The 19,636-nt window shown below is 41.6% G+C and overlaps 1 protein-coding gene across 10 annotated transcripts in view; it reads right to left on the bottom strand.

Moving 5' to 3' along the window:
* Nucleotides 1-19,636, bottom strand: part of GOLGA2 (golgin A2) — a 147,729-nt gene that overhangs the window by 11,908 nt on the left and 116,185 nt on the right. For all 10 annotated transcript variants that reach the window (XM_073600441.1, XM_073600440.1, XM_073600436.1 and 7 more), the window contains 3 exons: nt 15,218-15,320; nt 9,908-10,014; nt 9,665-9,821 (listed from right to left, as the gene is read on the bottom strand). In XM_073600441.1, the coding sequence (XP_073456542.1) occupies nt 9,665-9,821; nt 9,908-10,014; nt 15,218-15,320 (367 nt within the window). The remainder of the gene's footprint in view (nt 1-9,664; nt 9,822-9,907; nt 10,015-15,217; nt 15,321-19,636) is intronic.

Genomic DNA, 19,636 nt, shown 5'->3' on the forward strand with positions numbered 1-19,636 from the left:
GCTACTTACAAATTAGGCATGCATATCAGTCGCAATTCAGGGACTGCAAAGTGGAATCACTTCCATTAACTCTTGAGTCCATGTTATCGGAAGACGTTCTAGAAAAACCCCTATCTAAATCATACATAGTTACATAGTTACATAGTAGGTGAGGTTGAAAAAAGACACAAGTCCATCAAGTCCAACCTATGTGTGTGATTATGTGTCAGTATTACATTACATATCCCTGTATATTGCGGTCATTCAGGTGATTATCTAATAGTTTCTTGAAGCTATCAATGCTCCCCGCTGAGACCACCGCCTGTGGAAGGGAATTCCACATCCTTGCCGCTCTTACAGTAAAGAACCCTCTACGTAGTTTAAGGTTAAACCTCTTTTCCTCTAATTGCAATGAGTGGCCACGAGTCTTATTAAACTCTCTTCTGCGAAAAAGTTTTATCCCTATTGTGGGGTCCCTCCTGAGGACTGGTGCCCAGAACTGGACAGCATACTCCAGGTGCGGGCGGACCAGAGTCTTGTAGAGCGGGAGAATTATCGTTTTATCTCTGCAGTTGATCCCCCTTTTAATGCATGCCAATATTCTGTTTGCTTTATTAGCAGCAGCTTGGCATTGCATGCCGTTGCTGAGCCTATCATCCACTAGGACCCCCAAGTCCTTTTCCATCCTAGATTCCCCCAGAGGTTCTCCCCCCAGTGTATAGATTGCATTCATATTTTTGACACCCAAATGCATTATTTTACATTTTTCTACATTGAACCTCATTTGCCATGTAGTCGCCCACCCCATTAATTTGTTCAGGTCTTTTTGCAAGATTTCCACATCCTGCGGAGAAGTTATTGCCCTGCTTAGCTTAGTATCGTCTGCAAATACAGAGATGGAACTGTTTATCCCATCCTCCAGGTCATTTATGAACAAATTAAATAGGATTGGTCCCAGCACAGAACCCTGGGGGACCCCACTACCCACCCCTGACCATTCTGAGTACTCCCCATTTATCACCACCCTCTGAACACGCCCTTGTAGCCAGTTTTCAATCCATGTACTCACCCTATGGTCCATGCCAACGCACCTTATTTTGTACAGTAAACGTTTATGGGGAACTGTGTCAAATGCTTTTGCAAAATCCAGATACACCACGTCTACGGGCCTTCCTTTATCTAGATGGCAACTCACCTCCTCATAGAAGGTTAATAGATTGGTTTGGCAAGAATGATTCTTCATGAATCCATGCTGATTACTGCTAATGATATCATTCTTATTACTAAAATCTTGTATATAGTCCCTTATCATCCCCTCCAAGAGTTTACATACTATTGATGTTAGGCTAACTGGTCTGTAATTCCCAGGGATGTTTTTTGGGCCCTTTTTAAATATTGGTGCTACATTGGCTTTTCTCCAATCAGCTGGCACCATTCCAGTCAATAGACTGTCTGTAAAAATTAGGAACAACGGTCTGGCAATCACCTGACTGAGTTCCCTAAGTACCCTCGGATGCAAGCCATCTGGTCCCGGTGATTTATTAATGTTAAGTTTCTCAAGTCTAATTTTAATTCCGTCCTCTGTTAACCATGTAGGTGCTTCCTGTGTTGTGTCATGAGGATAAACACTGCAGTTTTGGTTACTGAAGCCCCCCGATTCACTCGTGAATACTGAGGAGAAGAATAAATTCAATACCTCTGCCATCTCCCCATCCTTTGTAACCAGATGTCCTTCCTCATTCTTTATGGGGCCAATATGGTCTGTCCTCCCTTTTTTACTGTTTACATACTTAAAGAATTTCTTGGGATTTTTTTTGCTCTCCTCCGCTATGTGTCTTTCATGTTCTATCTTAGCCATCCTAATTGCACCCTTACATTTCTTATTGCATTCTTTATAAATTCTGAATGCTGTGGATGATCCCTCAACCTTGTATTTTTTGAAGGCCTTCTCCTTTGCTTTTATATGCATTTTTACATTGGAGTTAAGCCATCCAGGATGTTTGTTCGCTCTTTTAAATTTATTACCCAATGGGATACATTGGCTAATGCCCTTATTTAATATGCTCTTAAAGCAAACCCATCTCTCCTCTGTATTCTTTGTTCCTAATATTTTATCCCAATTTATGCCTTTTAGCAAGGTTTGTAGTTTAGGGAAGTTGGCTCTTTTGAAATTCAGTGTCTTTGTGTTCCCTTCATGTCTCCTATTTGTGTGATTTATACTGAAACTAATTGACCTGTGATCGCTGTTACCTAAATTGCCCCGTATTACGAGGCAATTTATACAAAGAGTTTTTTTAAAACCACACCTAAGGCAGTAGCTAAATCCAAAAGTAGATGGGAAGCAGACATTTCAGAGTTGCAGGGAGAGGATTGGGATGAGGTGTGGAATCAACAGTTTCGGCATCTGGTATCAGCCAGAGACAGGCTGATTCAATTTAAATTCCTGCACAGGAGCAACTATACTCCAGCCAGGTTGGCAGAGATTTTTGGGACAGTCTCAGCGGAATGCTAGAGATGTACATTTTCCCCTGCAGATGCTAGTCACATTTTCTGGCACTGCCCACACATCAAAAGATATTGGGAGGAGGTCCTATCATGTGTTTTGGACCTTCTCACAATTCCCATTCCGCTAACTATAAGGGTTTGTCTGTTGGGATTGGTGGAGGAGGTGGTTCAGACTAGGGCTTTAAGAACATTGCTCACTATTTTGCTGTTTTACGCAAAAAAAGCCATATTACGTAAATGGAAAGATCCAAGGGCTCTGGACGTTGCATTTTGGAAGGCGCTGGTGAACAACATGGTGCCCTTTTATAAATCTACCTACCAAGCTAGAGGGTGTAGAAGGAAATTTGAAAAGGTATGGCAGGCCTGGTATGGATCGGATAATACAGTGAGATAGTCAGACAAGTGTAAAGTTTAAGCCATATTAGGATGTGGCACTACTTTACTATGTGGGAATCTCTTGATTGTTATGGGTAATGGTGGCGAGTCATGTTAGCAGCTGATTGAAGGCCCACAAAGAAATATATGTCTGCATTATCTCAGCGGTGGGTTGAATATTCCTAAGAATGGTGACGGAGAACTCAAATCTCATTATTATCCAAAAATTGGGTGGGCTGTGATGGAGGGGGGGGGGGGGGGGGGGGAGATACTTAGTGGTCTATGTTAGATTTATTTTTTGCAAGGCCACAATTGTCGGGTTACTGCCATGTTAGGAGGCCCGGAGGCTGTTATTTATATGTATGTTATAAAAACTGAATAAACAGAATTTAAAAAAAAAAACCCAGCAGGAACAGGGAATAATGGCATCCAGTGACCCAAGTAAATGAGTTAGCTGCTGGCACTCAGCCTGATCAGTCCACTCAAGTCTCCAGACATGGCAAATTCTGCAGAAATCACAGCGCTCTGGACCTTGAAAGAACTTGGAAGCTATATTTTACCAGAATGGAGTTTAAGAAGCATCAACTCAGAACTCAGTTACTAAAAATCACTAACAGGCTATCCCACAATGTCCAGGCAGGTCTGGACGCAGTACTCCAAGAACCAGGCTGCAGATGGTAATGCCTAATAGCTACAATCAAACAAAGTACCTGCAGCAATGCAGAGAATAACTGGTTAATGAAAAAAAGAATTAGACACATGAAAAAAAATTGCTAGCAGAAAAATAGGTTAGTCATTAACACAGCAAAGCTGCAAAAAAGGCATCCATCCTCCGATGACAATAATAAGAGATTGAGGCACGGCGGTTATCCTGAGCTGTTATACGGTTTATTTGCCAGTGTCGAATTCTACTATAGGTTTGTGGGCCTGTACAAAAAGACAGAGGTCTTGGATGAAAGTGGTGTGGTTTCCCCCATGATACAATGAGGGAGATTTACTAAAACTGGAGAGTGCCAAATCTGGTGCAGCTCTGCAAAGAAACCAATCAGCTTCCAGGTTATTTTGTACTTGATTTGATTGTAGCCGTATTAGTGCAATTGTGACAGAGAAAATTGAGTACTGTCCGTGATACTTTTTTTATTTGCACTAACATACAATTTTTCAGGACAAGCTTTCGGGGTATGTCCCCTTCTTCAAGGTCCAAGCAGTACTGATTCACAAATTTTTAAGCAGAATGTTAAAGAAGGAAAAAAGAAAAAAAAAAAGAGAAAACCAAACACATACAAATCAATGGCAATAAAGATAGCAGCAGAGTTAGTGAGATAAGACAGAGGGAGAGCTAGGGAGGGAATGCAGGGGGGGATGCTGGTCACAGAGCGGTCGTAAAACTTTAGCATAATGTGTAAGGAAACCAATATCTAAATTCAGGCCATTATTCTTCGTGTCAAAAAGAAGCATCATTCTTAGTTCAAATGTTTTCCTTTCCTGGATAGTTATGAAATTCCCTTTAAGAACTAAGACATTGAGGTCTTCTATAGTGTGGTCCGATTGTGAGAAATGATGTCCCACAGGTGTGCATAAACTGTCTTCTTTATGTTCTTTGATGGTATGTCTGTGCAAATTCATCCTCGCTTGCAACTTCTGTCCTGTTTCACCAACATAAGATCCTTTGCTGCACCTTTTGCATTGGATGAGGTACACAACATTACTTGAGGTACAGCTGTAAGATCCCATGATATTGAAGGTCCCATTTGTGTTTGTAACACTTTTGGATAGATTTATCTGGTTGCATAGTTTGCAGCGTTTTTTATTGCAGGGTTTGCTACCATTATTTGTGACTTCATAATCAGAGTGAAGTTTCCTGCTGATTAGTTTGTGTCTGAGGTTGGGTGGTTGTCTGAAAGCCAATAATGGGGGCTGTTGGAATATTCCTTTCAGAGTTTCATCCTCTGTTATAATGGGTTGTAAGTCTTTGATTATCTTTTTGATCCCTTCAAGTGCTGGGTTGTATGTGGTGACTAGAGGTACTCGGTTATTTGTTTTTTTCTCTGTGTATTGGAGGAGATTTTCTCTTCGGGTTTTCAAGGCTGTGTTTATGCTGTTGTTGATGGTTTTGTCTTTGTAACCTTTCTTATGGAAGGAGTCTGCCAGTGTTCTGAGATGTTTATCTCTGTCTTCTGGGTCTGAACAAATTCGGTGGTATCTGATGGCCTGGCTGTGTATGATGGCCCGTTTAGTGTGTTGGGGGTGAAAACTGGAACTGTGAAGATAGCTGCATCGGTCAGTCGGTTTTCTGTATATCGACGTGTGTAGCTTGTCATCCCTGATGTATACTGTAGTGTCCAGGAAGTTGACATGTGTGTTAGAATAGCCCATTTTTAGTTTGATAGATGGGTGAAAAGTGTTGATCAATGAGAAGAATTGGTTTAGATTTTCACTGATACACTGAACTCTCCTTATGCAGAAGGACTCTGCAGACGTACCAGCGAAAGGTTAAGGAACAACCTCATTCATAAACTCTATGGTAAAAGGGAAACAATCCGGAAACAAAAGCAGTTGGTGTTTGAAACCTCAACACCATTGGACCCCACAAGCATAAACCAAATTAAGGATGAAATTGAAACCTTACAAAGACAACTGCAAAAACTTGCCATGAACAGGAAGCAAAAAAAACTCCAAAAGCTACACCAAGAGCAGACCTTTTGGATACAACCTAAACAACACAAAACAAACACAACTTCTATAACTCCTGCTATCAGCAACTTGGAAGCCAATCCAGAATCCCAAGGTATCCCTTGTGCAAATGCTGACTTTACAGAAAATGTGGATATAACAGAGGAACTCGGAATCATAAATTTGTCAAATCATCAACTTACTACACCAGAAACAACAGTCCTCTCCAAAGGCCTCACATTCTGCCCAACCACCAAATTGGATAAATTACAGGTATGGTCAGATATGGAGGAATTCTTTAGGAGACTAAGGCTCAAGGAATATTTTGACAGTAAGGAAAGGAATCCTAGGACAATAGGAGGTTACAAAAGTAAAAAGAACAGCAACTTCACACCTCCACAAGGACGCAACCCCAAACTGGATACCTATATTGACAGCTTCAGGCTGCGAGTTACATCCCTGATATCCACCCAGCAAAAGAAAATATTATACAACCTTTCACCACTGGAGCGAAGAGCTGTACATGATCTGCGCAATAATCAGGCCATAACCATCAAACCAGCAGATAAAGGGGGAGCAGTCGTTGTGATGGATACAGACAAATATATACAAGAGGGCCAGAGGCAGCTGGCAAATACTACTTACTACAAAAAACTGGATTATAATCCGACCCAGGATTTTACTCAGCAATTAAAAGGTCTCATTGCGACAATACCAAGCCACCTACATTCAGAACTCATCAATGCGATTCCGGATAATCCAGAAATTGGAGACTTCTACATGCTGCCCAAGATCCACAAGCCAGGAAATCCAGGCAGACCCATTATAACAGGTATGAATACACTTACCGAACATATCTCAGGCCTTGTAGAAAACATGTTAAAACCTTTAGTCATGAACACTGCAAGTTTCCTGCAAGACACCACTGATTTTCTGAACAAGCTTAACAATATACAACAATTACCACCTAATACACTTCTAGTCACTATGGATGTAGAATCTCTGTACAGTAACATCCCTCACAAGGATGGGTTGGCGGCATGTCACAGATTCTTATCATCCTCACCAGACCACAAACACACTGCTGAGGATCTGACACGGCTCATTGAATTCATTCTTACACACAACTACTTCACTTTCAATAATGACATCTATCTCCAGTGTATGGGTACTGCTATGGGCAGCAAAATGGCACCCCAATATGCAAAATTTATTTATGGCTGACCTGGAGGACAAATTTCTGAACAGCATACAACAAAAGCCATACAGATATTATCGCTATATTGATGATATATTCATGATATGGACTGAAGGTGAAGAAAATCTAAACCAATTCTTCTCATTGATCAACACTTTTCACCCATCTATCAAACTAAAAATGGGCTATTCTAACACACATGTCAACTTCCTGGACACTACAGTATACATCAGGGATGACAAGCTACACACGTCGATATACAGAAAACCGACTGACCGATGCAGCTATCTTCACAGTTCCAGTTTTCACCCCCAACACACTAAACGGGCCATCATACACAGTCAGGCCATCAGATACCACCGAATTTGTTCAGACCCAGAAGACAGAGATAAACATCTCAGAACACTGGCAGACTCCTTCCATAAGAAAGGTTACAAAGACAAAACCATCAACAACAGCATAAACACAGCCTTGAAAACCCGAAGAGAAAATCTCCTCCAATACACAGAGAAAAAAACAAATAACCGAGTACCTCTAGTCACCACATACAACCCAGCACTTGAAGGGATCAAAAAGATAATCAAAGACTTACAACCCATTATAACAGAGGATGAAACTCTGAAAGGAATATTCCAACAACCCCCATTATTGGCTTTCAGACAACCACCCAACCTCAGACACAAACTAATCAGCAGGAAACTTCACTCTGATTATGAAGTCACAAATAATGGTAGCAAACCCTGCAATAAAAAACGCTGCAAACTATGCAACCAGATAAATCTATCCAAAAGTGTTACAAACACAAATGGGACCTTCAATATCATGGGATCTTACAGCTGTACCTCAAGTAATGTTGTGTACCTCATCCAATGCAAAAGGTGCAGCAAAGGATCTTATGTTGGTGAAACAGGACAGAAGTTGCAAGCGAGGATGAATTTGCACAGACATACCATCAAAGAACATAAAAAAGACAGTTTATGCACACCTGTGGGACATCATTTCTCACAATCGGACCACACTATAGAAGACCTCAATGTCTTAGTTCTTAAAGGGAATTTCAGAACTATCCAGGAAAGGAAAACATTTGAACTAAGAATGATGCTTCTTTTTGACACGAAGAATAATGGCCTGAATTTAGATATTGGTTTCCTTACACATTATGCTAAAGTTTTACGACCGCTCTGTGACCAGCATCCCCCCCTGCATTCCCTCCCTAGCTCTCCCTCTGTCTTATCTCACTAACTCTGCTGCTATCTTTATTGCCATTGATTTGTATGTGTTTGGTTTTCTTTTTTTTTTTTTCTTTTTTCCTTCTTTAACATTCTGCTTAAAAATTTGTGAATCAGTAATGCTTGGACCTTGAAGAAGGGGACATACCCCGAAAGCTTGTCCTGAAAAATTGTATGTTAGTGCAAATAAAAAAAGTATCACGGACAGTACTCAATTTTCTCAGATTATTTTGTCAAAGCTTCATTTAACAAGCCGAGAAGCCGATTGGCTACAATGCAGAGCTGCACCAGCTTTTGTACTCTCCAGTTTTAGTCTACACCCCAAACAATGCTTACTCGGGCTATACTCTGACTCTGATAAATACTTGATACCATTCTTACATGTAAGAAAACTGATAGCACGTAGTTGCATGGAAGCTATTCCTCCTACTTTTGAGGCTTCTTTATAAGCTTATCTATGCTCATAGGGGCTGTCCCTCAAAATATAATATTTAGAACCACTGCCTGCAGTGCTCTGATGTGTGTGACCTTCAATTGGCCTCATGGGTATGCCTCATATTCTTCTGGCCTTTTTACCTGAAAATTGTGTTGCTATGTAAGCCGTGGTCATGTTTGATGGGAAAACTGTATATTTTTTATTGGTTCATATTGTGCCACACTAATGAATTCTAAGCCTCCTAATCTTGGTCAAGGAGCCATATAAGGTCATATGTATTGCTTTACCTTACTGATGTAAAGCTTGAGGAATGCAGGATGGCCCACTATCCCCCTTAAAAGGTGATATCAATGTCCAAACAACTTTGGTCATTTACTCAGATACAAGGCTGTCTCTACCACAGCCCAAACTGGAATAGGCTAGTCTCGTAACAGAGCTGCCATTAGACACACATCTATCTGATTACCTGGTCATGCTGTATGAATAGCAGGGGGACTCCATGGCGGAAACAGCATCCTTAGTTAAGTATTCTTGTTATATTTTCTTGATCTGTATCTGTCATTATCTTTAATAAATGTTATACTTTTAAGTATCTGTGTGATCTCTTTGCACACATTGAATAAAAACCCTAAAATAACTTAAACTATCACATGACCGTGCTACAAAAATGTTATAATACAACTGTTGCATTTATATTTCTATACACCCAATATGTTACAATGCTGTTGCTACAAGCTGCTCATCATTTATACTTAATTGTCACTTTGATGTTTGTCAGTGACTTGATCTCTGTATATAGTCATTTTTCTCCAATGGGTCTCGCTAGACCACTACGCAAAGTAAAGCTACAAGTCAGTTTGTTTTGCGTTGTACTTTTTCTTTAATTTTCATGTAATGATCAGTAAAATAAAGCACTCACTTTTTTTATGTTAAAAAAAAAAAAAAAAACACAAACAACTTTCTGTGTCCCTCAATGAACAAGGAGGCAAATACATTTAAAACAATGTTGCTAAACCATTAAAATTATATTAATACTGGACTTGTTTTTGGCTGACATTTGTTCTGTATGAATGAATTTGGATAACCTTTGTTATATACACATTAAATAATCTGTGTTGCTGTTTGGTTACTGGTCCCAAATATGGCTTCCCACTTTGGATGTTCAGTTTTTCAACAATAATTAACAGCCGTTGATCACATTTCTATAGACCAGTTCCTTGACTTGCACTAAAAGCATTCAAAGCTGGTGAAGTTTGAATTCAGCCTTACCTTCTCCATCTGCTGCACCCAGATCCATTGGTTTTTCAGTATTGAGAGCTGGATCCACGTCTTTAAAACCTCCTGTTGCTTCTACATACTTCTTGTACCAGTCATTCCTCTCACCCACCAGCCTCATGACCAAAACCTGCAGCTCCAGTAATTTGGCCTGGGCAGAGAAGAGAAGAGTGCAGAGGTCGATTACACATAGTACAGTACAGGGAGGGAAACCAATCAAGTGCCAGGATCCCTCACCTTCATCTCCTCCTTGTCCTGAGCCAGTCGACTTATGTACTCCTCCTTTTCTGTGTGACGCTGTTTCAGGATGGCTCTCTGACTCTGATAAAGTGCAATGTATTCCCCTGTAGAGACAGAGAATCATTTCATAACACAGTGCCACTGTCATTTTTTTTGATTAGCACAGACAGGGGACTTCAAGTTTAAATGGAGAAGGGTCTGCAGCTCCATATCTTTACAAAAGGTGTAACCATACTATATGAGTGTTGCTGTATCCGAATGAGCTAAACAAGTTAAAGGTATTGATAAAATAAATAAATATATATATCTAGATAGATATATACACATGTACACATACATACATACATACAGGGCTCAAAATTTCAAGTCCTGAGCTACTAGCCAGGCCTCAAGGGTTACTCGCCACCAGTTGCCCCGCCCAACCCCGCCCCTTATCACGCCCTCATAAAATGATCTTATGAAATGACACTTAAATGTTTTATGCAGAATTAAAATAAAATTAGAATTAAAATAATTACGAACAAGTTTATCAATTCCCCACAGCACAGCCTCACAAGTGCCCATCAATGCAGCGAGACCCATGCCCGTCAATGCAGCCTCACCGTGCCCAACATTGCAGCCTCCTGACTCCGCACCTGTGATAGACGGAACACATCCCAGCATTGGACCTGCATTCTGTCTATCACAGGCGTGGGGTTAGAAGGAGGCAGGCTGTGTGTGACGGCGAACAGAGCGGAGGCAATTTCAATGTAAGCTGTAACAGTGCGCTATACTGCTCGGTAAACCCGTGGCTCTCCTCTTCCTCCATGCTCTCTTCCACCGGGGCGATCACTGGGAGAACGGCTCCCGATCAACCCCACCCGCTGGCAGTGCTTGTCCCCTTAATCCAGGCAGCCCAGCTCGCATGCCCTCATTTTCCACTCACATTTAAAGTTGTGGGCAGTATGTATGTACAGTGGGGACGGAAAGTATTCAGACCCCCTTAAATTTTTCACTCTTTGTTATATTGCAGCCATTTGCTAAAATCATTTGCTAAAATCAAAACAGAATTGCTGACATTTTTGCAGATTAAAAAAGAAAAACTGAAATATCACATGGTCCTGAGTATTCAGAGCCTTTGCTGTGACACTCATATATTTAACTCAGGTGCTGTCCATTTCTTCTGATCATCCTTGAGATGGTTCTACACCTTCATTTGAGTTCAGCTGTGTTTGATTATACGGATTGGACTTGATTAGGAAAGCCACACACCTGTCTATATAAGACCTTACAGTTCACAGTGCACGTCACAGCAAATGAGAAACATGAGGTCAAAGGAACTGCCTGAAGAGCTCAGAGACAGAATTGTGGCAAGGCACAGATTTGGTCAAATTTACAAAAAAATTTCTGCTGCACTTAAGGTTCCTAAGAGCACAGTGGCCTCCATAATCCTTAAATGGAAGACGTTTGGGACGACCAGAACCCTTCCTAGAGCTGGCCGTCCGACTTAACTGAGCTATCAGGGGAGAAGAGCCTTGGTGAGAGAGGTAAAGAAAAACCCAAAGATCACTGTGGCTGAGCTCCAGAGATGCAGTCGGGAGATGGGAGAAAGTTGTAGAAAGTCAACCATCACTGCAGCCCTCCACCAGTCAGGGCTTTATGGCAGAGACGCCCGACGGAAGCCTCTCCTCAGTGCAAGACACTTGAAAGCCCGCATAGAGTTTGCTAAAAAAAAAAAAAAAAAAAAAAAAAACACACCTAAAGGACTCCAAGATGGTGAGAAATAAGATTCTTTGGTCTGATGAGACCAAGACAGAACTTTTTGGCCTTAATTCTAAGCGGTATGTGTGGAGAAAACCAGGCACTGCTTATCACCTGTCCAATACAGTGCCAACAGTGAAGCATGGTGGTGGCAGCATCATGCTGTGGGGGTGTTTTTCAGCTGCAGGGACAGGATGACAGGTAGCAATCGAGGGAAAGATGAATGCAGCCAAGTACAGGGATATCCTGGACGAAAACCTTCTCTAGAGTGCTCAGGACCTCAGACTGGGCTGAAGGTTTACCTTCCAACAAGACAATGACCATAAGCACACAGCTAAAATAATGAAGGAGTGGCTTCACAACAACTCCATGACTGTTCTTAAATGGCCCAGCCAGAGCCCTGACTTAAACTCAATTGAGCATCTCTGGAGAGACCTAAAAATGGCTGTCCACCAACGTTTACCATCCAACCTGACAGAACTTGAGAGAATCTGCAAGGAGGAATGGCAGAGGATCCCCAAATCCAGGTGTGAAAAACTTGTTGCATCTTTCCCAAAAAGACTCATGACTGTATTAGATCAAAAGGGTGCTTCTACTAAATACTGAGCAAAGGGTCTGAATACTTAGGACCATGTGATATTTTAGTTTTACTTTTTTAATAAATCTGCAAAAATGTCAACAATTCTATGTTTTTCTGTCAATATGGGGTGCTGTGTGTACATTACCGAGGAAAAAAAACGAACTTAAATGATTTTAGCAAATGGCTGCAATATAACAAAGAGTGAAAAATGTAAGGGGGTCTGAATACTTTCCGTCCCCACTGTATGTATATATATTTATTTATTATTACATAAAGAGTATTTCAGATTTTCCAGTTGCAGCAGAACACCTCTAGATAAGAGCAGAAGCTGGGCTAAGAAATCTGAATGATCTGCGTTCTGCATAGACCTGAGTAAAGCTGGCCATTGATGGGCCCGTTTTTTTGTACATTCAACGAGTTGAACCAAAAAAAAAAAAAAAAAAAAAAAAAAAAATCTGATTCAACTTCCCCATCTACACCTTCGAGGTGGATTAGTCATTGGACAATGCAACATGCTCTAGATCAGTGTTTCTCAACTCCAGTCCTCAAGGCGCCCCAACAGGTCATGTTTTCAGGATTTCCCTCAGATGAAACAGCTGTGGTAATTACTAAGGCAGTGAAACTGATCAAATCAACTGTGCAAAATAATGGAGAGCCTGAAAACATGACCTGTTGGGGTGCCTTGAGGACTGGCGTTGAGAAACACTGCTCTAGATATCATACATATCATGTTATGTGCCCCCCCCTATATTAAATGCATTAACTGTAAAAAGGGAACCAAACTGATAAGATGCCTGGAGTAGCTCTGCTATAAGGAAAGATTAGCTGAACCGAATTTATTCTCACATGAGATTAAGGAGGGTATAAATACATAAGTGGTCCATATAGTGAACTTGGTGTAGCATTATGTATTTCAAGTCATTACAAAGGACAAGAGGGCACTCCTTGTTTGGAGGAAAATGTAACCTTCACATATGGAAAGGCTTTTTCACAGTAAGACAGTGGTTTTCTACCCTGTCCTCAAGTACCCCCAACAGGCCATGTTTGCAGGTTTTTGCTTTATCTTGCACAGGTGCTTTAAGTCAGAGTCAATGGCTTAGAATTCCCAAAACATGCCCTGTTGGGGGTACTTGAGGACTTTGGTTGGGAACCACTGCAGTAAGAAATGTGAAAATGTGGAACAGACTCCCTCAAGAATTGATTTTAGCCAGCTCAGTAGATTGTTTTAAAAAAGATGTTGATGCATTCCTAAATGAACAAAACATAACTGGATATAGACACTTAGGCCTCATGTACACTGCTGCTGCTAAACTGACGTTTTAGGAGCAGTTGGGCATTTTTTTCAATTGCTCCTGAACTCTCCTCTGTGTTATTTTATCAGTACGTGTACACGGGGTTGTTTATAAATCACTTCAACGCAAAACAACGGGTTCAGCAGCTGAGTTTAGAGGCATTTCAAGCGCCAAATGCTACTAAACGTGGCAACTCCTGTTTCGTTTAGAGGCGTTTTTTATTTTTGGCCATTTAAAAAAAAAAAAAAAAATTACTACTATATAATAAAAAAAATAATAATATATTATAATAAAAAAATGATAAATATTTTATAATAAAAAAAAAAAAACGCTTCTATAACGCAAACGCCGCTAAATGCGGCATGTAAACGCAGCAAAATGGACGTTTTGAACGTGGGTTACTATCTGTCAAGTTAAATCATTCAGAAGTTGTAAAAATGTCCCGCGTACATGAAGCCTTATGCCCCGTACACACGGTCGGACATTGATCAGACATTCCGACAACAAAATCCTATTTTTTTCCGACAGATGTTGGCTCAAACTTGCCTTGCATACACACGGTCACACAAAGTTGTCGGAAAATCCGATCATTCTGAACGCAGTGACGTAAAACACGTATGTCGGGACTATAAACGGGGTAGTAGCCAATAGCTTTCACCTCTTTATTTATTCTGAGCATGCGTGGCACTTTGTGCATCGGATTTGTGTACACACGATCGGAAATTCCGACAACGGATTTTGTTGTCGGAAAATTTTATAGCCTGCTTTCAAACTTTGTGTGTCGGAAAATCCGATGGAAAATGTGTGATGGAGCCCACACACGGTCGGAATTTCCCATAACAAGGTCCTATCACACATTTTCTGTCGGAAAATCCGACCGTGTGTACGAGGCATTAGAGAAAATAACTCCATAGATCGTTGATCCAGGGCATATCCAACTGCCTTCTGGGGAGCAGACAATTGCTTGGCAAGAGGGATTTCCGTCAGCACTGTCCGTGTTGATCGGGAAACCGTGCAACTTTCTTTCCTGCAACCTGTGATTGCAGGAAAAAAATTCACACCATGTATGGCCTGCCTTAGAGCTTTGGAGAGATAAGTAAACACTACAGACATATGTGCTTTGCTTAGATTCCATGACTGAGGTTTACGCCCACTTAGGTCCCTTTCACACAGGTTTTTTTGATTAGGTCTGCCTGTCCGTTTTTCAGGCAAACCCGATCGGAGCCTTCATTCAGTGGTGACATGTCCGCTGACACACGATCCGATCCTGTCCATGAAATCCAGACAGATGGTGACGCTATTTTCCATCCATCTGAAGGATCAAATGAAAATTGACAGGTGGTACGTTTTCATCCGATCTCCCCATAGAAGAGAGGGGGCTCTGATAGGTCCATCTCAGCACAGTGAGTATAGACAGACCTGTCATCCGCCTGCACAGCGGGGATCAGCGGATCGATTCCTCGCTGAGCAAAGCGGAGTCCACTGGGCGGATTGCCCATGTGAAAGGACCCTTAAAGATAAGATTGTATAAGTTTAGTCAAGAATTTAAGTTATAAAAAGATTGGTGCACAGGCAATGACATGCACCAACAATAACACATTATACCTGGAGGCGGCCACTGCTGAACTCTTGAACAGAATCAGTTATTACTCTCTCTCCCATGATTTGTTAAAGAGAAGCAAAACAAGCACAAACCAATTGTGTCTGTCTCTCCCGACAGCTGGATACAACGATGCTCCAACTCTTCCACCCGTTCTTTAAGTTCCACCCGCTCCTGCATCAGGCTGGTGAATCGAAACTGGGAACAAACACAGGCAGAGAATTAAATGTATCTACTGGACAGTAAGAAATCAGAAACACACATAGTGTTCAAAGCCATTACAATATATAGTGCCAGAGTGGATCCTTCAGCAGCATTCTATCACACAAACACACACGTGTCTCATAATAGAATCAAGCCAACATTTTTAACTGTGGTTTTGCAAAAGCTGGCCATAATGGCTATAAATTGGTTTGTAAAGTCTCTGTCCACCCTCCATTAGATTTACCAAAATGATGCAATATGGAGGACCTACCTAAATAACCCTTCCAATTTATATCCAATTAGGCAAGTCCTTCTCCTTCCCCCGTCACCGGGCCATTCACAACGTTACATACCCGGTTTCCCCGAAAATAAGACCTAGCGTGATTGTCAGTGATGGCTGCAATATAAGCCCTACCCCCCAAATAAGCCCTACCCTGTTTCCCCAAAATAAGCCCTACAATGAAAATAAGAACAAGGGCTTATTTGGGGGGTAGGGCTTATATTGCAGCCATCACCGACAATCACGTTAGGTCTTATTTTCGGGGAAACAGGGTAGTTACATAGTAGGTGAGGTTGAAAAAAGACACAAGTCCATCAAGTTCAACCTATGTGTGTGATTATATGTCAGTATTACATTGTATATCCCTGTATGTTGCGGTCGTTCAGGTGCTTATCTAATAGTTTCATGAAACGATCGATGCTCCCCGCTGAGACCACCGCTGAACTCCACATCCTTGCCGCTCTTACAGTAAAGAACCCTCTACGTAGCTCTTCGCGTATGTACAGTAGGGAACCAGATGTAAAGCCACAAGGCTTCACTGCCGGTTTTCCTTACAAGCAATGGTGGTGGCGGCAGCACACGAGTCTATGGAAAAATTGGCTGGGGGGGGGGGTCGACATCGCGGGAACCCTGGACAGGTAAGTGTTCTAATATTTAAAGTCAGCAGCTACGGTATTTGTAGCTGCTGACTTAATTTTCTTTTCTGAAGGAGGCTGGACCTCCTCTTTAAAACCACTGTCTCTAAAGGACATTCAAATAATGTGCAAATGCTAGAGCTGCACGATTAATCATTAACCACTTTCCGACCGCCCACCGTCGAATGACGGCGGCACAATGGCACTCCTGCACGAATCGCCGTAGCTGTACGGCAGACGCTTTAAGGAGTATAGGGGGCGTGCACGCCCACGTGACGGCCGACGGGTACCTGAGATTGCTCTGGAGAAGAATAGAACGGAGATCTGTCAATGTAAACGGACAGATCTCAGTGCTGTCAGGGGTGAGGAGGAATGCTTAGGAACAACAAACTCTCTCCTCCCCCAGGCAGTCCCATCCCCGCACAGATAGAATCACTCCCTAGGACACATTTAACCCCTTTATCGCCTCCTAGTGTTGGCCTCTTCCCTGCCAATGACATTTATACAGTAATCAATGGTTATTTATAGCACTGATCGCTGTATAAATGTCACTGGTCCCAAAATAGTGTCAAAAGTGTCCGATCTGTCCACTGCAATGTCGCAGTCCCGATAAAAATCGCAGATGGCCACCATTACTAGTAAAAAAAAAAAAAAAAAAAAAAAAAAGGCCATAAATCTATCCCCTATTTTGTAGACGCTATAACTTTTGCACAAACCAATCAATATACGCTTATTGCGATTTTTTTTTTTATTACTGAAAATATGTAGAAGAATACATATCGATCTAAACTGAGGAAGAAATTAGTTTTTTTAGATATTTTTTGGGGATATTTATTATAGCAAAAAATATTGCTTTTTTTTCAAAATTGTCACTCCTTTTTTGTTTATAGTGCAAAAAATAAAAACTGCAGGGGTGATTCAAACACCACCAAAAGAAAACTATTTGTGGGGGAAAAAAAGGATGTCAATTTTGTTTGGGTACAACGCCGCATGACCGCACAATTGTCAGTTAGAGCAACGCAGTGCCATATCGCAAAAAATGGCCTGGTCAGGAAGGGGGTAAGTTCTTCAGAGACTGAAGTGGTTAAAGTTTTAAAAACGTGATTCCTCACCCCCCCCATCTTAATTTTTAGCAGAGAACCTAGAGAATAACATGGCAGCTGTTGCACTATTTTATGTCACACTGTATTTGCACAATGGTCTTTCAAATGCAATTTGGAAAAAATACACTTTGATGAATAAAAAAAAAAAATAAAATGGAACGAAACAGTAAAGTTAGCCCAATTTTTTTGTATACGGTGAAAGATGTTACGTCGCGAGAATCGTGATCTTTATTCCAAGCAAAAAAATTGTGGTTCTCATTTTAGCCAGAATCGTGCACCTCTAGCAAATGGCACATTTGATATTCCCCTATACTACAGTCATGTGACAATTCCACCAACTGACCAGACCTCTGATAAACATTGTGGAGCCCCACAATCTGAAACAAAATTTTAGGTGGGACAAATAGCAGGGAAGAGGTCCGTCAACCTGCTGGAGCAGCACAGCAGTCTATTATAGAGTCACAAGGGCCAGCTTACAAAGCAGAAAGGAAGAAGCGAAATGGCTTCCAAACAGGCATCTGGCAGAACATGCACACTGAGACTGATACTGGAGGTCAGGGAGGATTGCCCGCTATAGCATTGTCACTTGGAATAGGAAGGTCCAGTGAAAAAGCAGGATCAACCAGGTATTTACCAACAAAGAAAACATGCATGACAGAAAGGTTAAGTCGCCAAAGACCATACTTTTACATGTAATAATAAAAAAAAAAAAAAAATTATTGACAAGAGCACCTTCTACAGAACATACCCAGAGACTCTGTTTTACAAGCTATTTAATATGTATTTGTCTTTAATACGCTCTTTATAATGGCATACATATAGAACTAAAGTGCATTCAAACCTCATTCAAAACACAGGATCTGTGCAAGAAACTAAATTACAGATCAACTTTACCAAAACCGGTCTCGTTTTAGCACGTAAAGAAAAGTGCATTTATTTTTTACATCTTTTTTTACACACTGGAGCCCGTTAAGCATTGCACCTGTGATCAGCAGATCGAGAGTGCAATGCCAGGATCTTGCAGACTCTCAGTACATTATCTGCCCATACCTTAGATACGGGCACAGGCAGTTTCTGAATTGCAGGAAGAATCAATTAAAGTGATTATAAAAGGCAGAAGGTTTTTTTTTTTCTTAATCCAAGATAAAAAAAACCTTCTGTGTGCAGCAGCCCCCTCTAATACTTACCTGAGCCCCATCTCTGTCCATGAGTGCCTCAGCTGTCCGGGACTGTCCCTGCCAATTGGCTGAGACATCAGCGGCACCATTGGCTCCCACTGCTGTCAAAGTCAGTCAGCCAGAGGGACGGGGCGGGCCAAACTGCGGCTCTGTGACTGAATGTATACAGGGAGCTGCGGCTCGGCTCGGGAGCCCCCACAGCAAGCTGCATGCTGTGGGGGCACTCGACAGGAGGGAGCAGCCAGGAGCACTGAAGGAGGACCCGAGAAGAGGAGGCTCTTGGCTGCTCTGTGCAAATCCACTACACAGGGCAGGTAAGTATAACATGTTTGTTGTTTTTAAAGAAAAGAGGAGACGACTTTAGTATTACTTACTACAAGAGCGCTCACCAGCATCCTCACAGTTCACTGAACTACAAGCCAATGGCAGCGGTGGGATGACAGTACTTGCAGTTCATTCATCAACAGAACTCTGAATGAATGATGCAACTGTGTGAACAGAGCCCTGCATGGCCACGTTTTTTAAATTGACAGCAAAAATATTTAGCTGGTCTTCCACTCAGCTCAAAGTTAAAAAAAAATAATAATGGTTGGAGTTAGATAAAGCGGAGGTCTACCTACCGCTGCAAAAATTAAAAGCCACCAGCTGCACATACTGCAGCTGCTGACTTTTAATAATCAGACACTTACCTGTCCTGGAGTCCAGCGATGTTAGCACCGCAGTCGATGTTTCCAGCAGCCGTCAAGTGTATGTCGCCTCCATTGTGAGTAAGGGAGTCCCAGCAGGGAAGCCTTACGGCTTCAACGCCAGGAACCCTACTGCGCATTCACGAGGCTCCTCTTCTCTCGCCTACTGGCCCAGCAGCCGAGGAAGGAGGAAGGAGCCCGGGCAGTGATGTCAATACCCGTGGCTGAGGCTCCGGGAAGTGGGAACAGGATACCAGTGTTAATTTCGTCGACTAAAACATTTTAGTCGACTAAATGATTATTTTAGTTAACTAAAATACGACTAAACCTAAAATGGCATTTTAGTCAAAAGACTAAAATGAGGCTAAAACTAAAATGCCATTCTAGTCAAAAGACTAAGACTAAAACTAAATTGAAATTTGACTACA

The sequence above is a fragment of the Aquarana catesbeiana genome, linkage group LG09 (assembly GCF_042186555.1).
Source record: "Aquarana catesbeiana isolate 2022-GZ linkage group LG09, ASM4218655v1, whole genome shotgun sequence".
In the NCBI taxonomy this organism is placed as follows: domain Eukaryota; kingdom Metazoa; phylum Chordata; class Amphibia; order Anura; family Ranidae; genus Aquarana; species Aquarana catesbeiana.